This window comes from Triplophysa dalaica, chromosome 12 (genome assembly GCF_015846415.1).
Source record: "Triplophysa dalaica isolate WHDGS20190420 chromosome 12, ASM1584641v1, whole genome shotgun sequence".
NCBI classification, from domain to species: domain Eukaryota; kingdom Metazoa; phylum Chordata; class Actinopteri; order Cypriniformes; family Nemacheilidae; genus Triplophysa; species Triplophysa dalaica.
The window spans coordinates 12,043,142-12,065,939 of NC_079553.1; the positions used below are offsets into that span (position 1 = coordinate 12,043,142).

At 38.9% G+C, this 22,798-nt stretch overlaps 1 protein-coding gene across 1 annotated transcript; it reads left to right on the plus strand.

Moving 5' to 3' along the window:
- Positions 1–643: 643 nt before the first annotated feature.
- Positions 644–22,736, plus strand: LOC130432931 (syndecan-2-B-like). The gene is made up of 5 exons (XM_056762544.1): positions 644–947; positions 18,134–18,239; positions 19,991–20,172; positions 20,515–20,647; positions 21,107–22,736. Exons 1-5 carry the CDS (start codon positions 888–890, stop codon positions 21,268–21,270), a joined length of 645 nt encoding a protein of 214 aa, XP_056618522.1. The 5' UTR covers positions 644–887; the 3' UTR covers positions 21,271–22,736.
- The last annotated feature ends 62 nt before the right edge of the window (positions 22,737–22,798 follow it).

Below are 22,798 nucleotides of genomic sequence, written 5' to 3' on the forward strand. Positions count from 1 at the left end.
AGCTAAACTCATGCGTCAGATGAACGTCTATTCTGTCATATGCCTCTAAACAATACTGGATTAAGTTCACATACCATACTGAGTTCAAGTTTGTGTTACACTGTCTACTAAAATGAAACTAAAATCTTGCCCAAATTTTAAGGCACTATAATGCATCGTTTGCTGCTTTGAAATCTCACAAGTGCGTGCTAAAATGTAGGCTGGGATGTAAATATTTTTTCAAGATATATTGTATAAAACATCTAATTGTTTTTCTTTGAATGGCTCAAATGACATTTGAGACCATTATACGTGACCCTACGTGGAGGCGATGACAACAAATTGAACAAAAGCGAAAGCAAGTAGATCTCGAGTCGCCCGAACTGGCAATGCAGTATGTATACAGGTAACAGGCGCAACCCTTTCTTGGCCCCAATTGTGATTTTGCAAGTAGGCTAACTATGTAAATTTGTAACATTTGCTTTGTTTGTGTGCTTGAAGTCCTGTCCTGTTGTTTTTTAAACAAAAGTGTTTGTGGCATTTATATATTCTTTAGGTTGGTAGCTAACTAGGTTTTCACTCATAGTCAAGCGTTCGTCAGCTGTGACGCAAAGTCCTCCCCCGTCTTGCCCCTCTCTCTCTCTCTCTCCCACACTCACCCTCGTTCTCATCCTCTATCCGAGGCAAACCAGCACAGCCTCACATGGACCCAAGACTTTAACGTCGCATCAAGACTCTTTAAATAGTTCAGTTCGGAAACACAAAGAAGTGGTTTGATCAGAGCGGTTCACGGGATCCTGCGTGCGTTTTAGTTAAAGCAGTCATTCAAGAAGATTGCAGTTGGGCTTTTACGAGTACAGACGAGTGTTATCTACGATTTCTTTGCTAAAGACTTCTTAAGAGGAATAATGAGGAACATTTGGATATTCCTGACATTTGCATCAGTTTTCTTCCTTTCCAGCGAAAGGGTGAGTTGGATCAGAGTTCATGTGTGTTTTTACGTTAATGTACTTTTCTTGATGGTGTAAAAAAACAAACATCACGTGTAGTATAGTTAGGATGTATGACTGTACGATATGCTGTCTTAACAATATAATACACATTTTTAGATAACTTCTGAAATCATACAGAATTTTTCAAGATCAGTAAATCCAGGGTCATCATGTCATTGAAATAAGATGAAAGTGTATGGGATTCTTGTCAAAATGCTTATCCTTTAAATAGATCTCAAAACATATGGAAAATCTCAAAAACGTTCAGCCTACGTATTTCTAAAGTTATACATGTGGACATTGGGTCCAAGCCGTGACACAAATCTAAACTAATTATATTGTATAGAATGTTCCCTTTAAAAAAAATCATGACAAGAAAAAGTTTCACGTCAGAATGTAATTTTTTGGTTTCAAAAAGTATGTTAAGTGTTTATTCACATGTCCAATTTGAGACTACAAATCAGTCTCCACAACCAGCTGAAGAAACCTGATTTCCTGAGAGATCCTGATGGTTTCTCAACCCGTCCCCACACAGTGAAAATCCAGATGAGTTGAATCAGACTTCATTCTGAAATTGAAAACCACTGCGGTATCACAAATCAAATTCAGTTCAGGACTCAACTCTTAATTTAGTCTCAGAGCTTTGAGCTTTTAAAGACAACTATGGGAGTTTTGTTTCCACAAATAAACTAAATTCTCCTTATCAAAGAGATTATTTCTGTCTGACGGTCTCTATTCTGTGTGTGAACTAGACTGCAGCACATTGATTCCCTTTGATTGCTTTAAAAGTGCTGTCAAGCTATTTACAGGTGGCTTCAGGAAACAGATCTGAATGTGTTAATTACCTCCGCTTTAAACTGCTGTGAAGCCCACATCAGGCCCTCAGTATCATTTTACAGGAAGATGTTTGGACGTTATTATTTTTTTTTCCACCTTATTGTTTGTTTATTGATTTAATTGTGAGTGAAGCAACTGCTCGAAAGTTTTCAGGACAAACTGAAATATGCTCTCTCTCTCTCTTTCTCTCTCTGTCTCTCTCTCTCTCTCTCTCTCTCTCTCTCTTTCTCTCTCTCTCTCTCTCTCTCTCTCTCTCTCACTCTCTCTCTCTCTCTCTCTCTCTCTCTCACTCTTTAACCTTGGCAAAGGTTTTACAAATACTTCAGTTTGACCACAGGAACAAACAGGTTACACCATATCTACAGTTTTATCTGTGTTCTATTGGTTCCTGTCTAATAAATAGTCTGGCCATTAGTATTTAAGTTCTAACCGATATATTTTTAAATACAACTTCTTTCTAGACGGTATGTCTAAGAACACGCCTATATTTTTTTACTAAAACTGGGTTAATAGTTTATTTCATGACTCTCAGTGGTAATTAAATGAATATAAAAATGGCAATAAGTGCCTCCCCACAGGCTTTTTATTCCTCAATTAATTTCCTTTTTATTTCGTTCAGTTTTAGATTTCGCTCCCTCTGAAGGGAATATTCCTATAATATAGGAATAGCTCGATACAAATCCATAAAATGTCTTGTCTGACTTGGAAAGGAGCCAGTTGTTGTGTTTTTATTACCAGATTCCTTTCAGACAGGCACCGGTGTAAAACTGTACTTATAGGGACCCTTGGTTTGCTAGAGTGTTTAAAATGATGTCATCGTAACACAACGTAAACAGTGGCGATTGTCAAGACAACATGTTATGACAGATTTATGACTGTGCAGTCGTCTCATTCATACACGTAAACACACGCCCACTTAGAAAACCTGTGTATCTAAACAGTGTTCATGTGCTGACTGCATTCACAATCCCTGACAGAGGAAGTAATGAAATAGTAATATTGTCATATTGTTTTGTGTGTGTGTGGAAAACTTCTGCACACAGTGGAATATAGGGCTCTGATGTCAATGTCTGATTCGCTCATTGGCCCAACAAATGGAACAATTTTTCAAAGGAAAGATTATTTTAATTTTTCTCGAAGCAGACAGCTGTGTGATTTCAGCTAGATTGTAAGGCAAAGAGAACCTTGCATTTCCTCTCTGTTTGTCCATCTACCCTGTTGTTCTGTCTGCGTGTCTAGAGACTGTGTGTTTTTTGCATTCGCTGAATGTGGCCACCCTGCTTTCTTTGCTTTCCTAGAGGTGAATCCTGCAATGATCAGTAATTACAGAAAACAGAATACACAGGCGAGGGAGGGGCGAGCGAGATGGTGATAAAGACAGAGAGAGAGAGAAATGGGAAAAAAAAGGTGTGAATAGCTCATAGCAAAAGAACTATTGAAAGGGGTGATATGACACAGCTAAAGTGAATATTATCGTTTGTTTTTATTTTTTATTTATTTATTTTATTTTTATTTAGGCAGATGCTTTTATCCAAAGCGACTTACAGTGCACTTATTACAGGGACAATACCCCTGGAGCAACATGGAGTAAAGTGTCTTGCTCAAGGACACACTGGTGGTGGCTGCCAGTGTAATGCAATGTGCAATTTTATGTGTAATGCAATGTGTATACACAATAAAAGGTTCAAAAAGTGCTGTATTTTCCACATACCGTGCATGTTTGTATCTCCTCTTTGCCCCGCCTCTCTGAAAAAGCAGGTTTTTTACAAAGCTCATCGGTCTGAGGAGCAAGGTGTGCTATGATTGGCCAGTTAACCAGTGCTTAGTGATTGGTCGAATACTGCAAGCGTGTGACGCCAATGAAATGCATCTTACCATATATGTAACATCTGGTTCTAAAGCAATTGTACTGACAGGTACGCCCACCTTACTTGCGTACACATTTTGGCGGTCTTAGTCAACTCATACCACGAACTGACCTAGATTGGGTTGTGGTTACACAAGGTGTTTCAGGCAGGTCTGGGTGAGCATTCGCTTTTAGATAGAACGCATCTTTTGTTTCTTTCATTTTTGCAATTTGACATGTCTAATACATGCATGGGCAACTTAAAACACACCAAAGACACAGAAAAACACGTATTCGCACGATGTGACCCCTTTAATAAACCTAAAAAGAACACATCTGTTTAGAGCTTACACCAGCACCCTTAAGTATAAGATTAAAGCCTGTTTTAATTATAGTCACTTTATTGCACTTTACATCTTAATTATAGTGAGAATGTAATCTGTATGAAAAAATGTAAAAAGGGTGATATTTGATAATTACTTTTTGCAAAATGATTCCCCCACGATGTTGTGATATGCTAATGCACGAGGCAGAGGAGCTCAAGAATGTACCAACAATTCCATATGAGTACTGTTTATCTTTACCCAAGACCAATTTTAGCATCCGAGAAGAGCAGCGTGTCTGCCTGTGGCATGTGGTATTCTCATCTGTTGTGGGTGTGCTTTGGAAAACACATCTGTATTTACTATCCACGCAAAGACTTTGCAAAACAGAGCGTTAACGCTGTGCAAATTTGCTCACTGTATGTGTCTGTCGCCGTTGGTTTTATAAACAGCTCTAAATCGGGACGGTCGTCAATCAGTGTCGTGTACGTGGGTTCAGTTTGCCAGCTATTAAAGGTATTGTATTATTCTCTGAGGGCCATACGATTCCACTCTCCAAAATAATGCTTTCTACATGAAGCGAAGAGGCAATAAAACCGTCAATAGATCCAAATGAAGGGGGAAGTTTTTTGTGTCTGTGATTGTTACAGCTCATCTAAAACAGGGAGGAGACCGTCATCCCCCAAAGTGATTCATGAGTCCATAGGTGCGTCTTTCCATGACAGCGTGTTGACATAACAGAGCCTGCATACCGCAGACAGATTAGCCCTCCGTCTGCACCGCTCCGAAGGAATGCCCGGACGCGAGAGTCCTTGGCCCTCCGTGAAGCCCTTAGATGGATGTGCTGCTTTTGTCCAGAATGCAGAAACATCAATGCCAGATGTTTTATGTACAAGATGCAGATGTTCCTGCGCTCTCTCTGTGGGAGTAGCTTTTGTTGCTGAATACTAGCGGCGATGATCGTAAACAGAGGAAGTGTGAGAACAGCTGGGTTATACCGTTCATTAGTTATTAGCTCAAGAATCCAACTGTTTTATTGGCCTTAATCTCATAATGTAATCACAATTTACGTATAAAGATATGGAGATTTCAAAAAGGCCTAAAGCATCTTAATAGATGGACAAGAGTTTTTATTGTTTAATACAAAAGGAAGGTCCAGTGGCTGTTATCAGATACAGAACGCAAAGCAAAAGTTGCATCAACTGTTAATAACTTTTCCTCATGTTGTCATGTTTTTCAAGATATTTGGAAATCTTTCATAAGCACATAGGGTTTATTAAAAATAGCTGTTGTATTTTAATAAATGGTTACTAAGCCAAATACGTTTTTAAGAATGTTGTTACTTTTTAGGAATTGTATTCGATACACAGTATGAAAATATGGCAGTTTTGACTTCATGTTGACTTGCTCTTAAAGATCAAATGTAAATCTTGAAATGTGCGTTACCTTTGATGCATTGACATAGTTTTCACTGAAACAGGAAGTTAGTGTGGGCGCCTACATCATAATGAGTGCCTCATCCCCCTTTTAAAATATCCAATAGCTTTAGGTGACCTCAAAGCGTGGAATCTGATGAACATCTGAAGGGCAGAATGATGTCATAAAAATCAGTGATCAGTGTTGATCGAAAAGAGTATATGTTTTGTATTTTTAAATCTCTTAAATCCTAATTTTGTCAATGTTTTTGCTCACACTAGAGTATAGTTATCCTTAAAAGCTAAAACATTCATACCAATAGCCTAAACACTTTAATTTGATCTCATTGGGCGTTTAAAAAGTTCTTCATCATTTATCAGAATTTTAAATGTCTACATAGAACAGTTCACGTTTCATTAGAATGCCTTAAACCCATTGTCCTCACTAAGGCACGGAGGAAACATTTGCGAAAGTGACATTCAGTCATGTTTTGCTGCAAACCCTCTCCCCCAAAAATCAAATAATAAATAATACTAATAATGGGTTAATATTTTTAGGCAAAGAGTAGCATGCAGAAAAGCAAAACAGCAACATAAAAATACTGTGACATAGTGAGGCTTTTATGTACCACTTACACTATGTCTCCACTTTTATCTAGCAAAAATCTTGTTTTGAATTCAAAGCGTATTTTAAGGAGCAAGCTTTCATTACCCGGGTCAAGCGTTTGACGTCTTACGTTTTTGGTGGTTTTATTTTTTCTCTGTAAAATGGTAGAGTTTCAGAGCTCTGATCTGCTCCCCGTGTTTCAACATTCTGACATTTCAGTAAAACATCTTGAAAGAACTGTTATGTATTATCCCAGGGTGTTCAGCTACACCTGAAATCAGAAGAAAATACTTCACCTCCTTTTACCTAAATAACCAACAGACTGACTTACAAACCGCATTAATTGTTTAATAAAAACCTTGAAACATAAATACCTGCAGGCGATGGAGGGTACGCTCGGGACGGAAGTAAAACTAATGATCTGTCTCTTAGCCAGTTTGTTTACGTTCTACAGACAACTTCTTTTTTTAATTTCCTGTGTTTCCGAATCTGAAGTTGTTGTTTTTGCTACAATAACATATAAAATGCTAGAATGCAGGAAACAGCGGTCCAAACTGTTCTTTTCCCCAAAGTTGGTTTGACACTGACGGTATGACTTTAGTTTTTTAAAACACACAGAGTTAACTCTATGAAAGAAAGACGCCATGAAAATAAGTCCTGGTTGAATTTGAGCCTAGTTATCCATCTACAGGGAGCCGGTTTGGCCATCGTCCAGCAGCCCAGACGGAGAGAAAATCAGACAGTGAAACACGGCTCAGAATTAGAGGCTCGGCGCTCAGATTAGTCTCTTTTTCAAGGTGCTGATTAACTGCATAATGTCAAGCTGTGTTGCTGGAGCGACTGCATATCTCAATTAAAAAGTTACACCTTGTATCAGTTAAAGAATGACATCACGCAAAAAGCATATCTTCATTCACTTACTTTGTCATCAAACCTGCATGATTTTCGTTCTTCTGTTGAAGACAAACGGAGGAGTGTAGCCGAGTGTCTAGCTTTAAAAAAAGTAAATACCGTATCTCTACCGTTTTATCCTTTTATCTAGTGTCCATATCCAACTTGTCACCTCAAGATGTATCAAGTCATCTGTAGACGTGTGTGAATGAGCACAAGCACAGCAAGAAACTAACAGCACCATTTTTTAATTTGGGGAAAACTGTTCTTTTAAGAGTCATGCCTTTTCTTTTTTCTTCATGACTGTCTTCCTCTCACGTTACAACAGATCTCGTAATAAATGTGATTTAAGTGCATTACATCTTTGGAAATTTCACAGATTTACACATCTGTCTGTTCAAATCGGACGAGCACTCAGGTTTCACTGTCCATTCGCGTGTACAGATTTACTTTATGCGAGAGCTCAGGTGTGTTACTTGCAGTAGATCAGTGGTCTGAATAACCAGGTGTGCACTTCATAACCCACTGGGTTACTTGAGCTCCCCCTAAGGACCTTTCAGAGCAGAGGCCACATGAGCCCCAGGTGTGCACCGGCACAATGGTACATACTGTGCAAAGAAATGAGAAAATGCAATTAGGGTTTAGGTTACAGAAAGACACTTTGTCAGGTGCTCCTGGGTTTCCAAAGATCATTAAATCGTACTGTCAGACTTTATGATACTTAATAGGGTGTATGTTGTGTTTTCAGCTCAAGTGGTAGCTCGGTTTAGGTGGATCAGTTACAAATCACATTAATTTATTTTATGTTTTATTAAAAGAGAAAACTGGAAAAAAGAAATTGTGATCCCTCTGGGAAATGTTTTAAAATGCCATTAAAATTATACGGTAGGGTTTATGCAGCGTGAAAAGTTGAGCCGTAACGTCATCTTAAAATATGTCACCAGGTCATGAACTCTGTATAGAAAGACCCTCCAGGAATGTTTTCTTATATCAAATACTGTATGCTTCCCTCTGCCTGCCCTGTAGGTAGGTGTGTGTTTACACCTGTTCTCCAGATGCAAGCGACTCTGCATGCTATTTGATCATCATTACTTCCATTAGGCTTCCTTATAACTCATCGTATTTGCAATTTAAAGGCTTAAACTCACAGAGCTTGTGCCACATCCATGAATGCTGGTTTTCTATTACTTGTACTTGTACTTTTTCACTCACCATTCAACTTGGCTACTTTATTTTTAAGTTACCGGATGTTCAAAACTTTACTAGCCCAAAAAAAGTTATTAACCAGATTAACAAAGTAAAAAAAAATTACCGTACAAAACCCCCTGTAATTTTACAGAATTGTACAGTTTTTCACATAAAAAAAGCATTTAAGATGAATCTTCGTGTTGCTTAGTGATGGGTGTATTTAAGTCAGATAGATATGGAAAGATGCTGCACAGGGCTGTGTTTAATATATCAAGTTGAGGATTCTTTCAGTGAGTGAACAGATTTTATGATACATAAGTAATCTGACAAACTGCAACCGTTTCCGATTCCCGTTCTGATAGAATTTTTTTTTTATGTGTTACATTTAATTGTATGGTTTTGACAAAAACATGACGACACAAATTGAAGATTTAAACTTCATTTAGATCAAAGATCTACATTTTTTTATTCAGTTAAAGTCTCAGGCCCTAGTCTGTGACCTATTTGTAAGAGCACTGTATAGACTACAGATTTCCCCCCTCTTCCTTTTATCTCCGTTTCTTTCATCTCCTCCTTTTCATCTCTTTCACTCCAGCGAGTTCACTCTCATCCCTCTATCCCTCTCTTTCTATTTGCTTCTCTCCTTTCCCCGTCCGCTCTCTACGGCACCTGTATTTGAGAAGGCATTTTAGGAATACCAGACATGCCTGTGGTCTGAATGGACATATTCATCCAGGTTCCCACTTTCCGTCCAGTGTATTCCGGATGGTTATGGTAACCTGTGGGATGTTGTGTTGTGTGGGTGTTTTTTTATCTTTGTGAGCACTCGTACGTTGTGAGCGTGTGTGTGTGTGTTTTTGAGTGTCTGCAGCTGGTCGTGTATTATATCATGTGCGTTGAGAGCTCAGTCGGTTGGGGTTAATATCAGGCCACAGCTGTGTTCTCACAGTGTCCAATAGACCTGATCATTACCGGAGACGTACACGCTGGTCACAAATCACATGGTGAGACTTCTGAGTTGACAGATACAGTCTGAAGCACAAAAGCTGGACAAAACCATATTGCTGTAAAACCTAGTGCCTACCCTACATAAGCATTGTTAGAAAGCGTCCTTGGTTTGGTGCGCAGTCAAGCATGCAAAACATCTCAGCTTTGCTTTGTAAATGCAGACAGACTTTTGTAACACAAGCCACGCACACAGATTAACAACAGAGCATGTGTGTGTGGTTTATGTTCAAATGACTTCAGACCCAAGTAGGGTTGCATTCAATTATGGCATCATGCTGTGCTTTTTTGCTTATAATAACTTGTATTCTTTTGTTAGTTATGAATATCTGTATAAAATGTGATCTGAAGCCGTACGGTTGAAAAAATTGTCTTAAAAGGGTCATATGGTGCGAATATGTGTTTTTCTGTGTCTTTGGTGTGCTATAATTTATCCATGCATCTATCAGACAGGTAAAATTGCAAAAATGAAAGTGTCGGAACAAAAGATGCATTCTATCTATAAGCGAATGCTCACCCAGACCTAGTTAAAACGCCTTGTGTAACCACACCCCCACAAATCTACTTCAGTTCGTGGTGTGATTTGACTAAGAGCACTCAAATATATACGCTAGTAAGATGGGTGTACCTGTCAGTATTGATTTAGGCGTTACATTTCCGTCACACGCTTGTAGTATTCGACCAATCACTACGCACTGGTTAATTGGCCAATCATAGCACAACTTGCTTTTCTGAGCGACAAGCTTTGTAAAAAAATCTTCGCTTTTCAGAAAGGCAGTGCAAAGAGGAGATACAAACAGGCACGGTATGTGGAAAATACAGCGTTTTTGTACCTTAAATCGTGTATACACATTGCAGACAATATTCGTTCTAGCCGTGTCATATGACTTCTTTAATGCCATGCATTAGCCTTTCCTGTGCCAGTTATCTTACGCTCAAACAGAGAATGATTAAAAAGGCCTTTCTTCCATTTCAAGGCGTTTTTTTGTTTCATTTGCTGTCTTTTGTAAAGTTTGTGTCTTTGCACACACGAGCAGACAGAGGAACATCTGCAGCTTTCAACATCCAACTCATTAGCCAGTAGTCATTACACAGCCGCCCCACTGTTTGCTGGGTTTCTCATTCTGCCTCTCTTTTTTGTTTTCTTTTGGCGCTGTAAAAATGGTTTCTTATTCGTTTCAAAGCTCAACACATGAGCGAGTGACTCAGATTTCTCTATTGAATTTCTTTTGCTTTTTTGCCCTCTTGCCATTTGGATGAAACAAAAACAAAATATGCTGAAAAACGTGAGATGATATGAATGACATTATCAACAGTTCAAAGTTCTACTGTGTATTCTAAATGCTGTATTTCAAGGGATAGTTCACCCAAATTTTTTTATTCTGCGATCATTTATTCAACATTATGATGTTCAAAACCCGTATATGACTTTTTCTTGTGGAACACAAAAGAAGTTATTTTGTTAAATGTCTCAGTGGATTTGTGTCCATACAGTGGAACTCAATTTGGCCCAATGGTGTTTGGTCATCAGCACTCTTCAAAATATTTTCTTTTGTGTTTTGAAGAAGACAGAAAGTCATAAATGTGTGGAATATTATGAGGATAAATAAATGCTGAAATCTATCGCTAATAAAAATAAAAAAACATCTCACTCCATCACTTTCTTTCAAAGCCCTACGGAGGTCGACAGAGGACTAAGATGTCATTATGTTTCCGCTTCTTTGGTGTAGGAGATGTATCAACGAAACGCGCTCAGTATAGAGTAGTTTGTCCGATATAAAGCAAATAACTGCTTTTACTTCTGTGGAACTGCACACATTTTCCTTCGCTGCATGACAATTTTAATGTTTCCCCAAGATCCCTGAATCTAAACACAGCATGTGCAAATTTCTGCAAATGTGCAAAATGCATGAACATTTTTTTTGTGCCAAGCACAGTTTGTTTTATGATGGATTGTTTGTTGCTAAATAGTCTCACATAGCCAGACTTTTAAGTGTCATAATAGAATCTCATTTACTTTATAGTTTATTCTGTCAGAGAAGTGTCTCTCTGACCGAGAATTGGTTGATGTGGCATGTGTGCATTATGCAGAAGAAGGACAGTAAGCAAACTTTGAGTGGCCCATGAATACTGAAAGTAACACGTTAGCGTCTCTGCCGGTGCTATTTTTAAAGCTGCCAATTTTTAAACTACATGCAAAATAAAGTGTGGAACCCAAGGTTACCCAAGGTTAAAAGTGGCCTGAGATTTAAAAAGACATTTACCCGGTGTAAAAGGAATAGTTCAACCAAAAATGAAAATCCTGTCAAGAATATGACAGAGAAAGATATTTGGACGAATGCTTGTAACCAGACAAAAAGTGTTTTTGGACCACATTAACAACCATAGTGGGAGAAATCACAGTGGTAGTCAAAAGTGCCCCACAACTGCCTAACATTCTTTAAATTATCTTCTTTTGTGTTCAACAAAACAAAGACATTTATAAAGCAATTTTCCTACTATGGTAGTCAACGATGGCCAAGAACTGTTTGGTTATAAGCATGCTTCAAAATATCTTTCTCTGTGTTCATCAGAGCAAAGAAGTGTATACAGATTTGGAACAACTCGAAGGTTAGTAAATAACGACAGAAATTTCATTTTAGGGTGAACTATCCCTTTTAGTGTACAGTAGCATGGAGTGGCTTTTACTGACTCATTACAATGTGTTACATACATATATATATATATATATGTACAAGGTCATAATGTCTTATGAAAGCATGTCTTTTAGTTAAAATGATACAATGTAAAGAAGAATGATACTCTTGATTCAACTGGATGCTCAGACAGAACCTATGGTTAGTTCACTCTGTTGAGAGAAGATCACAGGGAAACAGAGCAGACGGGTTTTCCAGCGGGAGAGATGGTGGCTTTATGGCATCATTGTGTAATAGGTGTGAATCTGAACTCGGAAAGCGCACGCAGTGTTTTCCTGCAGCTGGAGAGGAGCGGCAGACTATGTGAAATTACACAGGCAGGCCTCAGGGGCATGAAAAGGAATTTCAAAGGAAACACAGCAGTCTGCTTTATATTGAGATTACATTAAGGGAAGCGAAAGCAGTCTGGAATGTGTAAAGGGGCCGTTCGGAGTGTAATAATCATATTAGCCTGCCTGTGTGCGCCTCGCCTTCACTCAGCAGCTACAAATAACCTGCTTTGTCTCCTGAATTCTGCATCTTGAATTCGGTTGCTAAACTGGCGGTTTTCGGTCTTCTGTCCTCGAAGGGGGCTCGATCCCCAGCCTCGGCTCCAGCTCCAAACTTAAAATGATAGTTCACCCAAAAATAGAGATTTTGTCATCATTCTCTACCCTCATGTCATTTCAAACACTATCTGACTTTCTGTCTTCTGCCGAACACAATGGAAGATATTTAGAAGAATGTTGTTAACGGGCACCCATTCCAAAGCATTGGTTATGTGTCCATACAATAGAAGTGAATGGAGGCCGGCGTTGTTCGGTTACCAACTTTTTTCAAAATATCTTTTGTGTTGTACGGAAGAAAGAAAGGTTTTGTATGATGACATATTTTATTTTTGAGCGGACTATCACTTTAACCCCACCTTGTAATGGAACTGCATAGAGGAAGGATAAGATCAAAGAAGGAGGCGATGGGGAGGAGGAGGGCTGCCGGAAGAACTAACGCTGGGGTGGCAGAGGGACTGCTGCTTATATTCACTTTAAATCAAGCCTACAATGTATTAAACAATATTCAAACTCGAAGGGATAAAAAACACGAAGGGATTATTGGGATGATGTGTTGTGTGCTCGTGCTGTAGTTCCATCACCCCTGCCTGCCTCCAGCATCTTGTCTATTTCCGGAAATTATCGTACAGCTGTATCTCTCTTTTATAAATTTGATCAAACTAAATCCTCTTCGAAGATACGACGTCAGCAATACTACTGTGGATACTCAAAATGAATATGAGATTGGCAAAAAATGCGTGTGTTACCCCATCTTTAAAACACCACATTATACAAATGTATTAAAAATCTTTAAAGGGGTCATATGGTGGAAATACGTGTTTTTCTGTGTCATTGGTGTGTTATAAGTTGCCCATGCATTGCCTTACACGCGTAAAATTGCTAAAATTTAAGTGTCGGAAACAAAAGATGCATTCTATCTAAACGCGAATGCGAACCCAGACCTGCCTGAAATGCCTCGTGTAGCCACACCCCTACTTTCTGGTATGATTTGACTAAGACCGCCCAAATGTATACATTAGTAAGGTGCGCGGTCTTGCAAATCTCATTGTACCGTCGCCGGCGCAGCCTGATGTTCCGAATATGGTAAGAGGCGTTACATTTCTGTGCAGTATTCGACCAATCACTACGCACTAGTGACCTTACCAATCATGGAACACCTCGCTTTTCAAAAATATCAACGTGTTTCAGAGAGGCGGAACAAAGAGGAGAAACAAACATGCACTGTATGTGGAAAATACAACGTTTTGTAACCTTAAATCGTGTATACACATTGTATTACGTCTAAAGCAAACAATAATATTCGTTTTAGCTGAGTCAAATGACCCCTTTAACAATGTGATATTTCAATCTAAAATGAAACTATATTTAACTGGAATTTAGACAAAGACTACCATGCTAGGGTGAACTACTTTTCTGTCCAGATAGCAGATATCCACAGTTATCATTTAGTCAGACGTTGATGAAAATGTTCCACCAGCATGAGCAGTCACAATGAAGCAGGTTTTCACATGGTATTTAGACAGACAGACAGTGCCACCTGGACATATGTCACTAATATTTAACGTCATAACTATCCTTTCCTGCATGACGGAGAGTTAAAATCATATTAATAAGTAGAAGTTTTCTGGCATGGGGTGTGTTTAAATTTTTTGGCCTTGTTATTTCCTGTCTGGGTCAGCAGTAAATGTTTTCCTTTTGTGTACTTCAGACATCCGCTTGCCAGATCCAGCGTATGTGTTAGTTCTTCAGCTCCCCACTTTAAACTTTGTAAGTTGGCAGCTGTGTGCAGCTGTCTGGACACCGTCTGTAACATATGAGTTGGTGACGGTGTGCTGAGAGAGAGAGAGAGAATTAGGGAGAGATGTGGGGTGCTGGGCTGCTTGGCAAGGCTGTTTGAGTGAGAAGAGTGAGCTGGTTGTGAGTTTTAGAGTTTCCTGTCCAGCGGTATCATTGGCAGAAGCTGAAAGAGAGGGACTTAGAGCTTTACACAATACAGCGCTTGTGCTACAGCTCGGGAACTCAGGAATGTGGCTCTCACCTTCATATGGCTGACAGTTTGTTTTGGAATGAGAGATTTTATCCAACACACTTTTACCTCACTGTCTCTCTCTCTCTCTCTCTCTCTCTTTCCCCCTTTTCTCTTTAATGGCTGTCATCAAGGTAAAAAATAAAGTGACTTCAGCTTGAAATCTGAGATGCGTTTCGTACACCTGCTGTAGTTTCCTTGTAGTTTACTTTTTCAAATCCACTTAAGGCTTGTCTGAGCATTCCCATTCAATTAAATCATTTTAGCCATTCATTAAAGCCAATTTTCATGAAACGCATGGGTGTGAAAATCTCAGATTGCCTCGGGAATCAAAATCCTTCGCACAGAAAAACAGATTAGATAAAAATGACGCACAAAATGCTGACACAAATTCTTGAAATCTTCATGTACCTTGACATGCTTTTGACATTTTGCTTTTGTACACTCTACAGTTCAATTTACAGCAAGCAATACAATTACTATAATAAAAAATCCAATGGACTTGCCAAAAAGGGCATAAAAGACACTTTTAACTCTGAAAGTACAGTAAGCAACCCCACAGAACACTAATACAATCACAGAGCAACACCCTAGCAACAACCTAGCAATGACCAGAACAACACTTTGTGATAAAGCAAATTTGAGAAAATATGAAAATTAGGGTAGCACGATGCTGATGCTGATTTGCTTGCACACATCATCAGTATTCCATATTTGATAAAGTTTATTAAATATATAAAATTACATGAAAATGTCCTTAAAAGAAAGCAAAATATGCAACCGACATACATCAGTGTTTCCCCTACCATTACCTTAGGGGGGTGCTCCGCCCCTCCAACGGCACCACCCGCCCCCCCTTGAAGGTCAAGTTAATCTTATTTTATATATAGCGCCAGATCACAGGAGTAGAGAAGAGCGTTTAAGGTTACATTTAATACAGAACATGTCTATACCTTTTTATTTTACTAAACAAACTGACACGTGCGCTCTGCTCACGCAGGGGTAAGCACACTCCGACCAGTGGACAGAGAGCGCGTGTCCGACAATATTTCGTGTCAAACACCGGAAAAGCAGGCAGATACAAATATTTGCGTTTTAAAACGCTCCCAGGGTGGTGAAAATGGCTAAGTAAAGAAAGGACGCACGCCCTGCCCCTGACAAGCAGCAACAGCCCTGACAAGCAGCAACAGTCCAGTCACCATCGGATGACAGGTTTTCGCCCAGCTTGGCTTCGTTCCATCCGCACCGCTAGACAGAATGAACCATTCACATCATCAGACTATTTCTGTAGTTTAAATTGAGCCGAGCATCTACATAACTGAGCTGTACACATCACACATCAGGGAAATTTATGTTGACTATATTTGGCCGATATCTTTAATATCTTCATATAGCGTCAAACACATTTCATTTTAACACTTTCTGCTCCGTAAAATGCTGCTTCTCCCACCAAAGACGCATCGCATATAGAGACCTGCAGACACCAAGATCAGGTAAATTAATGGACACTTTTACTTTAACGCTTAAGTAAACGAAATGCAGCAGTAATGAAGTATTTTAAGACGTCAGTCAGTTTACTGTTTGCTATATAGGTTTGTTGCATTGTAAACCATAACGTCTTGTATCTACATTAAGCATTAATGATATTAATGATATAAATAATATCAATACCATTAATAATCAGCATGTTAAGAGCATTTTATAATGAATCATGTTTTAATCTGGGATTATTTAGAATCAGTTTTAGTATGCTTGGCATGAAAATGCTACTTGTTAGTAACTTTGTAAGTACTTCTGCTCATGATAAATTATTTTCAGTTGTGACATTTAGTTGTCAGTAGTTTTATTAAAATAGGCCACTAGGACTTCGCCAGTGCCTACAAATTGTGGGTATCTGAATATAAAATGAATGGCCTGATAAAACGTTAGATGTTCACTTTTTATATACATATTCGACTGGGCTCAATTGATTAAATATGATTTATTTGAAAAAGTATTGTCCGGACCTCCGCCACAAAGGCAATTATAGCTCCCCAAACCCCCCCCCCCCAAAGGCGTAAACATAGGGGAAACGCTGTACATGTTTCTGGGAAGCTGTATCTCCAGTTTCTATTTGCATCGACCTAAAAATTTGACTTTTTTAAATATGAAAATCATTCAGTTATTACAAACCCTTGCGATATGCACATTTGCAATATTTTTCTATCTTTGACATGTATTGCAGCCCCCAAGTAATTCTGGTTTTATAATACTTTAGTCTTTATGTGGATGTAAAAAAAGATGTTTTTTATTATTTCCTAATGTCATTAAAGTTTAGTTATTGTAAGTTTTAAGGGGTTTCTGTATGCTGTCTTGCTGTGCATTTTCTCACGATGATCAGAGATGGCTCTTGAAAGCATTTGCTGTTGTGAGAAGGTCATTTGTCAATGTATGTTTGAGGTGTCCCGGGCAGGACCTATGGCTGATCACAAGCTTTGCCATTTCTATGGCTTTATTTAGTCTCCCATTGGCTTTCAAGGCCTGTTAAATCTCTCCTCCTCAATGCGTCTGAAAACAGCACCCGCTGTTATTGTGTAGCCTTTGAAGCCACCCTTTTCTCAACCTCTCTGTCTCTGATCTCCTGGGTGCTTTTTGACCTGCATGAGTGACTGACCGCCATAAAATGAACCTTATCACCTGAGTGTCATTATTTATCAGCCGAGTGAACAGAAGGGATTCGGATTACACACAATATCCATTCTCATCGCTGTTCTTGTACACTTTAATCTAACATGCACACACACACACCGTGTATTGGTGCTTTCATGCGATATTTGATTTGTTCGGCCTCTGCATTATAAGAAACGCACACAATCGCGCCGTGGTGCAGGAAGCATGGCCCGATGTTATTGCTACCGTCGTTGTCTGCTGCGCTTTGTGATTATCAGAAGAGTTAATATGGACCGAAAAGATCAGAGACGGCTGAGCCTGAGCGAGCGTGAATGGAGAAGTCTGTGAGGTTATTGTAGGATGTAAGAATCGACATGCCGAAAACAGAAAGGGTCACAGGTTTTTCGAAATAGACACACTGCTCCATCGGCCCCTCTGTCCTGACAACAATGATAGCCCCCCGAATTTGTGTGCTGAAGCGTGTCTGCTCCCCCGTCAACCTTGAAGCATTGCTTCGGAGCGATAAACCTTTTGTTACCCGGGCCGCGTGTGGAGGAATGGCAGATGCTCACTTTTCGATTGTTTTTAGCACCATTTTAGTGGGTCAGAGAGCTTTAAGAGGGTTTGCTCCTGAGGGAAAAAAATCTAACGTTTCTTTTCTTTGAGGTAGTTTCCAGGGAAACAGGGGTTGGAGGAACCTTGGGAAGGCGTTTTTGTTCTTTAGGTCTTTAGCGTAAAACAGTCTCATCCAGGATTTGTGTTGTTTTGAAATGGTAAAAGGGGTTTTCAATGGTATGTAAATGATACAAGTAGGAAAGATGTTGAGGGGGGGAAAAACAATTGCATTGATATTCTCATGGCAAGAAGAATTTTTTTTTTGAATGTGTCATGTTTTGAGTCAGATATCGATACAATTTTATATCAGTAGCTCCCTGCTGCTTAAAATCTTGTTTTTATGGAAACATATGTGTGATTGGTGTTGTCTGTGAAGGTGTCCTTGTGGTGAGGAAGGCGGGACGGGGAGCCGTGAGGCGGGACCGGTGTGCGCACTCGCGGCTCCCGTCCTGCCTTCCTCACCACAGTCCTGTATTAAACTTATTAAAACTTTTTTCTTATTCATGTGTGTACTAGGTGCTGGTCTCAGGTCAGTCCCCTGGTGATGATCTGTATCTGTATGGGCAGCAGTCTGGTGACTACCCTTTAGATGATGATGACTTCACCTCTGGTTCAGGATCTGGTAAGGATGGTCAAGTCACTGTCAATGATTTCATAACAGCATTTCAATATTAGCATTAAACGGCACATACAGAAACTCTTCCCAATTTTCATAGCAATCAGACTCAAATGTTCAGTTCAAGATTACATAGAAAAAAGCTAAAAGCTTTTGGGACACTTTACATCAGGTTACATTTGTTAACATTAGTTAATGCACTAGCTAATATGAACTAACAATGAACAATACTTCTATAGCATTTAATTAATCGTAGTTCATGTTAATTTTAGCATTTACAAAACCATTTTTAGATCAAAAGCTGTAACTGTTCCACCTAATCTAACGGGGATTCTTAACTATTTTACGAGGTGGCTGATTCGTATAAATTTGTACAATGTGAATTAAATAACAAAACCTTACAATTATTAGAAAAAAAACATACGGAAGCCCCTCCCCAAGCCACACCCCTAAACGTAACCATCACAGGTGCGAAAGCAAATCGTACTAAAATGTGAGGCAGGACCGGTGTGCGCACTCGCGGCGCCCGTCCCGCATTCCTCACCACAGTCCTGTATAAAACTTATTAAAAATGTTTAGATAAAAGCTGTAACTGTTCCACCTAATATAATTTGGATTCGTAACTATTTTACGAGGTGGCTGATTTGTATAAATTTGTTCAATGTCCATTAAATAACAAAACCGTACAATTATTAGAAAAAAACATACTGAAGCCCCTCTCCAAGCCACACCCCTAAACGAAACCGTCACAGGTGCGAAAGCAAATCGTACTAAAATGTATGAATGAGATCATACAAATTTAATTGTTGTGAAATTGTGTCAACTGTAAACATTAGTTATTGCACCATGAACACCATGATCTGTAAAAGATCAATAAACATAAAAAAATCTGAAAAAATACATATTGTTCACGTTGGCTAATGCATTTATTGTTTAAACCAATACAACGACAATGACAATAAGCAATATCTCTGTGTTAAAAATACCCTAGCAACCACATAACATTGACCTGGCAACCATATAGAACAGTCACTCACATTTTCACATAATCTAGTCTAGTTATCCTTATGGTGAAAATAATAATTTCAAAAGCCACAACATGAACACTACAGTATATTACCCTGGCATCTGCTGTTTGACATGCCATTCACAAAACAGGCAAGAAAAATCCTGAAATAAAGTATTTAAAGAGTGCTTGTTAGGTTGTGCGTGCCTGATGTGATGTGAAGGCTGAGCCATGTGGTGGTAATGGAAAAGCTTCTAGGTGGTTGCTACACAATGCCACCCATCCTGTGAGTGGACAGATGTTTCACCTGCGGTCGGACGCGGTCAGCCAAGACCACCGCGGTCACCCAGCAGATGTCTGCTCCATAAAGACGCCCTTGCATTATTAATCACTCATTTCTCAGCCTCTTACTGCACTACCTCTGTGTCTTGTACCTGGCACAATTACAGCCCAAAATGGAGAGAACCGCTGCAATATTCATACATTTTATGTAATTCATCTGTCTCTCTTGGAAACGCTTTTAGAGTGCAGATTAAGAATCAGCTTTCTCATTTTGTATCATCGCCTTCATACAGAACTGAAAGTCCGAGAGAAAGAGAGAGAGAAGCTGAAATATACAGAAGTAAAGCTCAGACCATCAGAATCTTATTTTAGTCCCATAAGACTGTAAAGATGCAGCACATTTAGGACTTTATTGCCATGAATATAAAGCAGTCCTATCTCACTTTTTGATTTCTCACTGGTGTTTTAGGTTTCAGTGATACAGATGATGATGAGGATACTTCCACAGTAAATGTGCAGTATCCAGAATTCAATCCAGGTTCCACACAGGAGCCTGTTTACACCAGCAGCCCCAGTCTGGAGTCCTCAACGTCCAGAGAGGTGGAGAGAATCGACATCGAGACGTTCATTGACACGGACCTGGATACAGAGGTGCGATTGCCCGACCGTTTCAGCTGGATTGCAACTGATTCTGACACTATCAAAGCATTAAACTGACACCCACTGCAACCTAAACCTGCACAGTCTGCAAAACGTTGACAGCTTGTAATATTCCCGATATTGCACCTGTTTGACTCATCTACTAATATGCTGTCTCTTACAGTTTTACTGAATATCACAGTTATGTTAGATATTTCCATCTTGTTATCGGATCTCATAACTTTTTCTGACACTATCTACAAGTGCAATGTTTTTTTTCTCTGTCAGCAAATTGAATGTTAACCTTTCTTTCTCTTTCTCTCTCTCTCTCTCTCTCTCTCTCTCTTTCCTTAGTTTTCTGAATATCAGACAGAAAAGCCCCAGGTCACTGTTGAAGCCACTAGCTCACCGAGTGGTGTACAAGATGCTGACCAACTGCATGAGGTTCGCACAGAAAATCTCTTCCAGAGGACAGAAGTGCTGGCAGGTACGATGAAAATGTAGCAGAAAACATTTCTTGTGTGCTATGCGTCATTTTTTGTAGCAGTTGTAAAAATATATACACTCTAAAAACAGTGGAACACATCTACGTGTTATTTCTTGGGACAACACAGTTTGTGTTACTTTTAATCAATACAACGTGTGTTGAAAGTACACATGTGTTAAATAAATAACAGTGTGTAGATAATTATGTAATGTTCTACAAATGTATATAATACACATGTGTACATGTTTAATGAAATTATTGACATTATTCTACTTTTACACGCACACAATACTCACAGTGGGGTCCAAAACTGAAAATCTGAAACCAATCAAACTAATTCAAAATCCAATTACATCTTTCATCTGCAATGCCATAATGTAAATCCGTAAAGGATTTCTTTGGTTATGCGAAAGATCATTTGTCTGACGTCTTTATGTCGTTCTTGCATTCCTGGTACAGCGGTTATAGCTGGGGGAGTGATTGGCTTCCTGTTTGCCATCTTCCTCATCCTCCTCCTGGTGTACCGTATGAGAAAGAAGGATGAGGGTAGCTATGACCTCGGAGACCGCAAGCCGCCCAGCTCGGCCTATCAGAAGGCTCCAAGTAAAGAGTTCTATGCCTGAATGACCAATCATTGCCAACAGCAACATCCTTATGACAACCATCTCCTCTCCAAGAATAACCTGGGTCGGTTGCACCTTGAAGAGATGTTTTTACAGGGAGCCTGTATCTAAATAATGTAACAAAGTAATTTTGCTTCACAAAGCCAACCAAGGCTTTTATTTTCTGTTTTGGGGTCAAAAATGGCAAACATTTTTTTCTATGGTTTTTGAATTGTTGCAAAACAAATGTTTGAAAGTCATTTCTTCGCAGGTTATAGTCATTGACTACTTTGTAACAGTAGACGAATGTTATGTTGAACAACAAGACAATTCAGAGATGGAAATTATGGGTTATAAATTTGCTCTATCTGATACCTTTAATTTTTCACTGATTACATTTCAGTAGCTTGTGATCTCAATGTTGACTTTAATAATTTAGTTTTCATCTCTGTGTGGATGAAAAAGCTTTCTGTTTTTGTAAACATGTTCTTTCTTCTGTGTGCTTCATGAATGTTTGCCTTTTGTCTGGCCATTAATCAAAGCATTACAAAAAAAACCCACAGCATTTATATTTAGACATATTTTGTCATTTCATGTATTTTATTTTTCTATTGTAATGGGTACAGTGTTGAAGTCCCTGAAAGCTCAAATTCTACTTATCTTGAAGCCAAGAACACATTCCGATATGCTTGTATCTCTCTCTCTCTCTCTCTCTCTCTCTCTTATGCAGGATCTTCCTTAAGTACAATCTGAATACTTTATTAGGTTTAAGCATGAAAATTGATAATTGCACAACAACTCTTTAATACCTAGTTACCCTATAGTTACAGAAAAGCATCTTTCCGTGAGTGTTTTCAGATGAAGTATTGTAAGTTTGGTAGGTTGCACAGAATGTTTATGAGTTAAAGTGAAAGATGGCAGTATTACTGATTTCAACGCCCACACGGGTTTCCAATCGACACATTTTCAACGCTCACTGTTGACTGAATGACTTAATGAAGGCCCTTTTTCTTTCACAATATTAACCTTTGTGTGGAAGCGGATTTAAAAATGAACTCTCTCATGTTCTGCTGAATGTCTCTGACCTTCCAAAGAGTGTTGGTTACATTGATGGTGAATAATAGTGTGGACCACATGTGCTCATTTTTACTCTCTCCTTATCATGTGCATTTCCTTTCAAGATCATTTAGTCGATGACGTCTCTGTATATGTTAATATACGATAATTTATAGAATATAATTATTTATATACTACATATTATATGTAATATGTTAGTTAAAATCTATGAAAATGTATATTCACAAATGTTTTAGAAACCCTTGAAGTGCCTACTGTTCTGAAACAGATCTACAGGGATTTGACGACATTTGTGCATCAGAACGGAGTTAAAAGTTGGAACTGGAGAAATGTGATAATGTCACAGAATTACAGAAACAGTATTGTATTTCAAAACACTACTGAATAAACATTTTCTCATGGTATTTTAATTATGGTTCTTCTTGCACTTCAACCTGAACACACCCAGAATATAGCACGTCTCTTTAGAGAT

What these genes read in the sequence shown, in the direction of transcription:
- LOC130432931 (XM_056762544.1), top strand. Translation starts at nt 888, where the DNA reads ATGAGGAACATTTGGATATTCCTGACATTTGCATCAGTTTTCTTCCTT. An exon ending in TCTTCCTTTCCAGCGAAAGG is followed by an intron (nt 948 to 18,133) that starts GTGAGTTGGATC and finishes TGTGTGTACTAG; the next exon opens with GTGCTGGTCTCAGGTCAGTC. An exon ending in CACCTCTGGTTCAGGATCTG is followed by an intron (nt 18,240 to 19,990) that starts GTAAGGATGGTC and finishes CTGGTGTTTTAG; the next exon opens with GTTTCAGTGATACAGATGAT.